The sequence below is a fragment of the Erinaceus europaeus genome, chromosome 7 (assembly GCF_950295315.1).
Source record: "Erinaceus europaeus chromosome 7, mEriEur2.1, whole genome shotgun sequence".
Lineage (NCBI taxonomy): Eukaryota > Metazoa > Chordata > Mammalia > Eulipotyphla > Erinaceidae > Erinaceus > Erinaceus europaeus.
Window position 1 is genome coordinate 67,031,295 of NC_080168.1, and position 10,186 is coordinate 67,041,480.

Genomic DNA, 10,186 nt, shown 5'->3' on the forward strand with positions numbered 1-10,186 from the left:
GAGAATGTCATACATCAGAAAAGGTAACAGCAGCAAATGCTCGAGAGGTTGTGGGGTCAAAGGGACCCTCCTGCACTGCTGGTGGGAATGTAAATTGGTCCAACCTCTGTGGAGAACAGTCTGGAGAACTCTCAGAAGACTAGAAATGGAACTACCCTATGATCCTGCAATTCCTCTCCTGGGGATATATCCTAAGGAACACAACACACCCATCCAAAAAGATCTGTGTACACATATGTTCTTGGCAACACAATTTGTAATAGCTAAAACCTGGAAGCAACCCAGGTGTCCAACAACAGATGTGTGGCTGAGCAAGTTGTGGTCTGTTGGGTAGTATGCCACCTCCCCCTGGCTTCTGCTTAACCATATGCCTATATAGGGATTTACTTATCCAAAGCTTTGGTCTATTTACATAAATCACTTTTACATTTACATAAAGCACTCCAGGGCATTGGTGGTTCAGTGATAGGATTCTTGCCTGTTCTGCCCCCTCCTTGTCACACTCTGATTTTCACCAGTCACTTTTCTCTCCACCCTCTCTATATCACATCCTGTTTCCACCCTACTTGGAGAGTATAAAAACAGCTGCTCTTCTGATTAAAGATACTTGGAAATTGCTTTCCAGCTCTGAGAGTTCCAGAGTGTATCTCCTGCGGAAGTTAGTGCGGCACGAGTTCCTGACCCTCTCCCACGCAGCAGCCTAGATCGGCTCCAGTTGAGTTCTCTCCAAGCCAGAGAGCACTAGCTCGGGAAGAAGTACCCTCAGGCTATCCCGGCAGTGGTCTATATATACAATGGAATACTACTCAGCTGTAAAAAATGGTGGCTTCATCGTTTTCAGCTGATCTTGGATGGACCTTGAAAAATTGATGTTAAGAGAAATAAGTCAGAAACAGAAGGATGAATATGGGATTTCACTCTCAGGCAGAAGTTGTAAAACAAGATCAGAAGAGAAAACACAGGTAGAACCTGAACTGGAATTGGTGTATTGCACCAAAGTAAAAGACTCTGGGGTGGGTGGGGGTAGAATACAGGTCCAAAAAGGATGATAAAGGACCTAGTTGGGGTTGTATTGCTATATGGAAAACTCAAAAATGTTATGCATATAGAAACTATTGTATTTAGTCGAATGTAAAACATTAATTCCCCAATAAAGAAAATTTTAAAAAAATACTAGCATGAAAATAATGCAATTTAGTAACTAAGAAATCAGTGTTTTTTTCTAATTAGAAAACAGAAACCTTTGCATTTAAAGAGTCCTTCTGAAGTTAAGAAACCACATGGCTGCTGCTGAGAATGTGCCTAACCCTCTATCAACACAGTGGTCGGAATACAGAAGAAATGGGGTACCTGTGGGAGGGAAGTCCCATCTGTAATTTCATCAGAGATGAGCACCCTTTTAGTGGTCTAATTTCCTCATGTGATCTTTCTGCAGAAAGACTCTAACTGCTCTTGCCGCACTAAGTAATAATAATTTTCACTTACACACCTTTCTTGAGAAGGTGAAATGATTAAACTGAAAAGTATTTTTAAAATGGAAGGGGAAGGGGACTCAAATCACCCAGAAGCAAATTCTTAGTCAATTATGAGAGGCTTCCTGGCAGCCTGCTATGTGCCTGCTGCTCTCCTCACCATTCATATCAAATAAGGGCCAGTGCTTTGAATTGGAGGCCGTTCTTGTCGTGGGAAGACTCAGTTGTCTTAGCTTAGCCTTTTCCTACCACAGGGAGCATTCTAACTGTTCTGAAGCAACCTAGTGGAGACTCAGTGTGAATGCAGAAGTTAAGGCAAGCTGTGGAAGTGTGGGGTCCATGTGTGGAGCTGCGTAATTCAGGCAGTGAGGCCCTGCCCGCAGTGCAGATGTCTCTGCTCTCTGTCCTGTTTATGGGACAACAGCGGCACTTTCTCTAGGCCATCAGAGCTAGGCACGGGGATGCAGTTAGTGGTTCATTGTCATGGACGAGGGTCCAGGTCCAGGTATCTCCAGAGGCCAGCCTGGCCTTGCACTTTGTGTGATTGTCTGGACACCAAGGAAACCATCCTGTATGCTCTGTGTCCATCAGAAGCTTGGACACTCAACCAGCCTGAGGCAGTCAGGAGAGGAAAGTGAAGGGAGACCTCCAGTGACCTGGACCTCTCCGGAACTTGCAGGAAATACCAGAAATGGACTCCCCACCACAAGGCCTTAGACTCCATGTGGAGTGGTCCAGTCAATACAGAGGACTGTGGGAAGTGGGTGGGGGGCTGTCAGTCAGGGAGGTCACCAGGAAAGGTACTTAAACAGCCCCAGTTCTGCCACCCCCCTTGGGTAGATATCTCTAGGAGAGGCCCTGCAGGGGCTTGTTGGTAAGCAGTCTTTCTGAGGTGACCTTCCTCCTGCTCCAGGGGCCCTCCTTTAATCCTCCTGATAAAGGAACTTCACCCAGAGGCATCTTAGGGCTGCAGGCTTGTGCTCCCCTCCCTGAGCTGTCACCGTCATCAAGCTCCTTCTCATCTGTACTGTCTGGCCCCCACAAGGCTGACTGGAAGTAGGAGGGCATCTGTCTATCTTCTTGGTTTACGAGGGGGGAATCTGACCTGCAGCCGGCGGTACTGCTGCCAGGCAGTGCAGGCCCAGCTGTAGCCTGTGCCCCTGATGCCAGGTTCAGTCCTAGGTTGCTCGGGGGCAACACCGCTTGCTCAGCCCTGGATCCAAGACTGGTTGTTATTAGCTCTGCACAGGACTTTTGGCAGAAGTTTGAACACTTCCCCCTTACACTGACTTTGGCATCCCTATAGAAGTCTAGGATCTTACCCGACTTAGAGTGAAATAGCACATCTCTTCCTGGAGGCCTTGGGTTCCTGTATTAATATCTAGAAGTGAGGCAGTTGCTGTTCTGTCTCCTGTGACATGCTCTTTTAAATAATATTTTATTGATTTTAGTATATTTTAAAATTTTTATTTTATTGACTTTATTGGATAGAGACAGCCAGAAATTGAGAGGAGGAGGGAAGCTAGAGAGGGAGAAAGACACCTGCAGACCTACTTCACCACTCACAAAGCTTTCCCCCTGCAGGTGGGGACAGGGGGGCTCGAACCCGGGTCCTTGTGCACTGTAGCATGTGCACTCAACCAGGTGCCCCACTACCCGGCCCTGTGTGACATGCTCTTGAAGGAAAGCCAGTCTACACTTGTGAGAACACAGGTTGTCAATACACCATATGTGACAAACACAAGACTCAAAAATCCTCTCACTAGTAAAAAAGTAGACAATACAGATGTTCAAAGGACACAAGGAGGAAATCCACAGGATCTTAAAAATATATGAAAAGTATATGAATACACTTTTATATTTCATATGAAATTACATATACTATATATCTATATTCATGTATGAAATATATGAAAGTATTCATTCTCTGACAGAAGTAAGACTTTGTTCTGACAGTTGAGTGACTATGAAAAACTGTTACTCGCTCCACCGCTGCTGCCTCCTTCTTCTGCCGCTCCTGGTGCTGCTTGTGTGCTGGTTTGGTGCAGACCTGGTACCTCTTTTGTGAAGTGGCAAGTGAGGAGACCCCGGCGTTCGCCATGGCCGACGAAAAGCCCAAGGAAGGAGTCAAGACTGAGAACAACGACCATATTAATCTGAAGGTGGCGGGTCAGGATGGTTCAGTGGTGCAGTTTAAGATTAAGAGGCATACACCACTTAGTAAACTAATGAAAGCCTATTGTGAACGACAGGGATTGTCAATGAGGCAGATCAGATTCCGATTTGACGGGCAGCCAATCAATGAAACAGATACACCTGCACAGTTGGAAATGGAGGATGAAGATACAATTGATGTGTTCCAGCAGCAGACAGGAGGTGTCTACTAAAAAGGGAGCCTGCTTCTTTACTCCAGAACTCTGTTCCTCCAGACCAAGAAGACATTCTCAATTAGAAAACCGCAATTTGGTTCCACCACATCCTGACTACTCCAGTATAGTTTTTCTCTATTCTTTCATTTCCCCCTTCCCCATTCCTTTATTGTACATAAAGTAACTGGTGTATGTGCACAAGCATATTGCATTTTTTTAACTCAATGGCCAATGGTATGTTTTGATTGACATCAAATGGAGTTGGGATGGGGAAAATATTGGTTCTGTGAAAATACCCCCTTTCTCCATTAGTGGCATGCTCATTCAGCTCTTATCTTTATATTCCAGTAAGTTATTTTGCTCTCAATGTTTAACAAAAAGAACAACATAAAAATTCTTGCATACCTTGTTTGATTGGAGAATCTTAATGTTTTTCATTTATCATTGTAAAACCAAGGACAATTTTATAACTTTTTTGTACGTAGCTGTTACATGTAGGGCAATCTGTCTTTAAGTAGGGGTAAATTACTCTAAAAGAAATGAATCCTAGATAGTTTTCCCTTCAAGTCAAGCATCTTGTTGTTTAAATAAACTTCTTGTTTAAAAAAAAAAACTGTTACTCATACTCATTTTTGACAAAGATGTAAAGAAACAGAAACAGACTCTCCTTTTATGGTCAAACCCTCACCCCCGGACCTACAAGGGTAGAGGCTTCACGAGCACTCAAGCAGGGCTGCAGGCATCTCTCTGTCTCCCTCTCTATCTCCCCCTCCCTTCTCAATTTCTCTCTGTCCTGTGCAATAAAATAGATAAAATAATGCAAATATGGTTGGTGGGAGTGGTGGATTTGCCATGCTGTCACTGAGCCCCAGTGGCAATAAAACATAAATAAAGTCCAGATGTTCTGCCTTTTAAATTTGACATCCATCATGATTTATTCAAGAAAGTATTTGTGTGCATGGAGAGACATGTACATAATACTCATTGCTTTTCTGAAGTTATATAACTGCTTGTCAGTTTGAGGATAGTTGGATAAAAATTAAGTTTCTCATATGACTTTTTAAATTTTTTAATTTTGTACTTTATTTATTTATTTTTCCCTTTTGTTGCCCTTGTTTTTATTGTAGTAGTTATTATTGTTGTTGTTATTGATGTCTTCATTGTTGGATAGGACAGAGAGAAATGGAGAGAGGAGGGGAAGACAGAGAGGGGGAGAGAAAGATTGACACCTGCAGACCTGCTTTACCACTTGTGAAGTGACCCCCTTGCAGATGGAGAGCCGGGAGCTTGAACCAGGATTCTTATGCTGGTCCTTACGCTTTGCACCACATGCGGTTAACCAGCTGCACTATTGCCCGACTCCCTTGGACTATTTTTTTAAATACTTGTTTTTTTTTCTTTTTTAAATTTTATTATTGGATAGAGGCAGAGAGAAATTGAGAGGGGAAGGAGACAGAGAGGGAGAGAGACAGAAAGACACCTGCAGCTCTACTTCACCACTTGGGAAGCTTTCCCCCTGCAGGTGGGAACCAGGGGATTGAAACCAAGGCCTTGCACATTGTAGTGTGTGCACTTAACCAGGTGCACAACTGCCTGCCCCCAATGCTTATATATATATATTTAATTAATTTTATTTTTGAGAGAGAGGCAGAGAGAGACACACACACACACACAGATAGAAACACCAGAGCACTGGTCAGTTCTGTCTTACGGTGGTGTGGGGGATTGAACCTGGGACTTTGGAGCCTCAAGCATGAGAGTCTCTTTGCATAACCATTATTCTATCTGCCCCCGCCCTGGACTAGTAATAATAAGGTAAAAATGAGATACCAGGCTGGAGAGACAGCACAGTGACTCTGCAAAAGCCTCTCTCCTGTCTGAGGCTCTAAGGTCCCAGGCTCAATCCCTAGCACCACCATCTGCCAGAGCTGAGCAGGGCTCTGGGGCCCGTGTCTGTCTGTCTGTCTGTCTGTCTGTCTCTCACTCATTAAAATGAAATAAATTAGAATATTTATATAAAAAGGGGGAGGGCCAGGTGGTAGCTCAACAGGTTAATTGCACATGGTACAAAGTGCAAGGACCAGCGTAAGGATCCCGATTTGAGCCCCCTGCAAGGCAGTGAGGCAGGTCTGCAGGAGTCTTATCTTTCTCTCCCCCCTCAGTCTTTCCCTCCTCTCTCGATTTCTCTCTGCCCTGTCCAGCAACAACAACAGCAATGGCAACAATAACAACAACAAGGGCAACAAAATGGGAAAGTGGCCTCCAGGAGCAGTGGACTTATAGTGCAGGCACCAAGCCCCAGCAATAACCCTGGAAGCAAAAATAAAATAAAATAAAAATAAACAAAAGCAATGTTTAAAAGAGATCTGTGGGCTCTCATGAAAAACACTCTAAAATATCTTAGACAAATAAAATGTATTACAAGACCAAGTATGCAACTGGGCTTTCCTAATAGGATTTCAGCCCCTACAAAGCACTAACCCACGTCTGTTTCCCTTCATGTAAAATCCCAGAAAGAGGAACGACAGAGCCACCCATCAACAGTTTCCTTGAGGAAGGAAGTGAATTTGGGATTAGGGCCAAGTCCACTTGTACTGTGTACTTACAACAGCAATGTACCAACAAGGACTGTTGTTATATTTTATATCCGGTATAGTAGGACTTCTAATTTTGGGCTACTCTCCACCAACTATATGAAGAGAAAGTGGTGTCACCTGTGTCATTACTAGTGATTCTAGTGGGACCCCTTGGCTAAGAGGGCATCCACCATGTTCCCGCTCAGACATATAACCTGAGTATGGTGAGGAAGTAACATCAGAAACAAGGTTTTTTTTGTTGGGGGGGGATTTTTTTTTTTTTTCCTCCTCTAGGATTATTGCTGGGCTCGGTGCCTGCACCATGAATCCACCGCTCCTGGAGGCCATTTTTCCCCCCCTTTTGTTGCCCTTGTTGTAGCTTCGTTGTGGTTATTATTATTGCCCTTGTTGACGCAATTCGTTGTTGGATAGGACAGAGAGAAATGGAGAGAGGAGGGGAAGACAGAGAAGGGGAGAGAAAGATAGACACCTGCAGACCTGCTTCACCGCCTGTGAAGCGACTCCCCTGCCGGTGGGGAGCCGGGGGCTCGAACCAGGATCCTTACGCCGGCCCCTGCGCTTTGCGCCACATGCGCTTAACCCACTGCGCCACCGCCCGACCCCCTGGGGGGGATTTCATTTATTATTTTTTTATTTTTTGTTCGTGATTTCATATTGATTTACAAAATTATAAGATGATAGTTGTAAAATTCCATACTATTCCCACCACCAGAGTTCTGTGTCCCCGTCCCTCCATTTGTAACTGCAGTAGTCCTTCCAAGGTCACAGATATGGGTTGACTTTACAGCTGTCGAGCTATATCTATTTCTATATATCTCTCTATATATTTTCAAGATTCTTGGTGACATACATTTTGGCTCCTGGTGGAATAGGGGTTCAGAGACCCCTGGTCATCTCCCCCTGACATTTCTTCTTTTCTTTTTTTAAATTTTCATTGATTTATTAATGAGAGGGATAGGAGGAGAGAGAAAGAACCAGATCAATCTGGGGATCGAACTCAGGACCTTGTGCTTGAGAGTCCAGCACTTTATTTACTATACCACCTTCTGGACTACAACATTTACCTCTCTCTCTCTCTCTCTCTCTCTCTCTCTCTCCCTTCCTTCCTTCCTCCCTCCCTCCCTCCTTCTCTTTCTTTCTTTCTTTCTTTTTTTCTTTCTTTCTTTCTTTCTTTCTTTCTTTCCTTCTTTCTTTCTTCCTTTCCCCTGACATTGCTCCCTCTCTGAAAGTATGGACCAAAGATTTTTATGGGGTGCAGAAGATGGGAGTTCTGGCTTCTGTAATTGCTTCTCCACTGGACATGGGTTTTGGCAGGTGGATCCACACCCCCAGTCTGTTTCTGTCTTTCCCTAGTGGGGCAGGGCTCTGGAGAGGTGGGTTTCCAGGACACATTGGTGAGGTCGTTTGCCCAAGGAAGTCAGGATGGCACACATAGTAGCATCTGCAACTTGATATAAAAAACAGATGTAAGAGCTTTTTCTTAAAAAAAAAAAAAGTAAGTTCTAAGAGAAAAATCTGCTTTAAAAAATTTATTTAAAAGAACTGCACAGATAAAGAGATAAAGGAGGCTAAGGAGACAAGACAATACAGTGGAACACATGAAGCCGGACACTGTGTTGCTGAGAACACCTGGAGCCACAGCTCTCTGAGTAAGTGGGTGGGTTATAGCACGCTCTGTAGTGTGGTCACAGTGTCTTCAGACAAGGCTGCAGGCGGGGTGGGGAGGTTCTGGAAGACTCTGATGCCTGCAGGATTCCTCCTTTGTCAGGCCTGGTCTCAGTGCCTATCTGACCACGTATGTCCATTCTTTCTGCCCTTCAGACAACAAACATCCTCTCAAGATTGTTCTCTTTTGTATTAGATTAGGTTTTTGGGTTTTTGTTGTTTGTTTTGTTTTTTGTACTTCCTTTGAGTTTGTTTTCTCCAGAAAGCACGCTAGTGATGCCTTTGATAGGTTTTCCCCTGTGTCTGAGTCTATTAGTTCTTTACTTGATTCCAAATTGTCCTTGCATTCTGTTGTCTGAGTTGCAAAATCACATGTGTTTCCTTTGTGTGTATGTAAGAGAGAAAGAGACAGAGGCGATGTGGGTGGTCTTTGTCTCCATTGAGTTTTCTTTCTTTCTTTTTTTGACCTAAGCCCCTTTCTCACCTCTTTTCTGTCTTATCTTCTTTGAATATTTGAAGCTGCTCATTGACCTTATTTTTGAAAGGGGGGGAGCTCAGAGCTGTCATTTCCTTGACACAATAGAAGCTCTTCATCTGTCTGACTCGGTGCACCTCAGCACTAGTTTCTCTCTGAGGTGTTTTGCTGACAGCAGCCTCTGCCCCTGCCCCCCAGAGCTTATGGATACTCCTCTTTGAGACCCTGACTTACCCTCCAGTGAAGCGCCTTCTCCCTGCAAGAACTCAAGGAGCGCAGGAGTGGAGGGAGGTAGGGAGAGAGAGAGCTGTGTCTGATTCAGTGGCCCTTTGCATCCTCCAGGAGACTTCCCCCAAACCTGTCATTTCACTCCTTAACAGGGGCACATCTGTCTTCCCAGGGCGTGGTAAATCCCAGGGCTGCATCCTTCTAGGGCACAGACAGGCCCCTGCATTGCAGTAACCAGCCTTTAACATTAAAAAAAAATTGTATTATTGATTTAATAATGATGAAAAAAATTGTAAGATAACAGGTACAGTTCCACACAGTTCCCACCACCAGAGTTCCATATCTTATCCCCTCTATCAAAAGCTTTCCTTTATCTCTCTGGGGGTATGGACCCAGGGTCATTATGGGGTGCAGGAGGTGGGAGTTCTGGCTTCTGTAATTGCTTCCCCGCTGAACATGTGCGTTGTCAGGTGGATCCATACTCCCAGCCTGTCTCTCTCTTTCCCTAGTGGAGCAGTGCTCTGGGGAGGCAGGGCTCCAGGACACATTGGTGGGGCCGTCTGCCCAGGGAAGTCTGGTTGGCATCATGGTAGCATCTGCAACATGGTATCAGTCTGTTTTGATCACTGACTCAGCTCCAGGGATGCATTATGCCCAGGGGCTAAGTGAGGAATGCTTGGAGGTGAGGGCTTGAGCCCTGACATTGAGTGACACTGCCTGAACAGGGCTTCTCTGCTGCTGGCCACCCCCTACCTCCCCACCCCTAGTCAGGGTGTCAAGGTAAAACTTTCTAGACTGTGCTTCTCTGGGGGAGGTGTTGGGCTCCCAGACAGGAGTCTCTTCACTCCATACCTTTGGGTCCAGACTCCACTGTGTTTGTAGTTGAACTTTGTGTTTGAGCCTTGGAACTGAGAGAGTTGACTCTGACCTCGTTCTCTTTATTGTCTTGTGAGCATGTTGTTTTGAAGGGAGGACAGGGGGCTTTGCCTGGTACTGTTAAATATAAAGTCACTCAGGAGGTGAACTGCTCAGTTCTGTGTCCTTGTCTTCTGTGAACGTGGTGACGTCTCTGGCCTGTTTTGGAAGGCAGCATGTGACCACAGCACATGACTTTGGAGAAGAGAGCATGGAAGGCCCATCCACATAGCTAAATTCAGTTCTGCACTTCCCAGTCTCGCTCTGGTTTATGGGTATTGTGCCGTATGCCTCCGAGTATGCACTCAGCACCAGTCTTTTACTTCATTTCATAGTAGCCGACAGCCAAGATCTGTAATTATGCCACTGTTCAGTGTTGCGTGAGGCTCGACTTGCTGCTAATTATACTTAATGATTATAGTCCTCACCAGTAACCACAGTAGCAAGTCTGCAAGGCAGAATTAC

The 10,186-nt window shown here is 45.0% G+C and overlaps 1 protein-coding gene across 1 annotated transcript; it reads left to right on the top strand.

Annotated features, from left to right (window-relative positions):
- Positions 1-3,459: 3,459 nt before the first annotated feature.
- On the top strand, positions 3,460-4,255 carry LOC103121243 (small ubiquitin-related modifier 2). Its single transcript, XM_007531763.2, has one exon. It carries the CDS (start codon positions 3,572-3,574, stop codon positions 3,857-3,859), a length of 288 nt encoding a protein of 95 aa, XP_007531825.1. The 5' UTR covers positions 3,460-3,571; the 3' UTR covers positions 3,860-4,255.
- Positions 4,256-10,186: the final 5,931 nt, after the last annotated feature.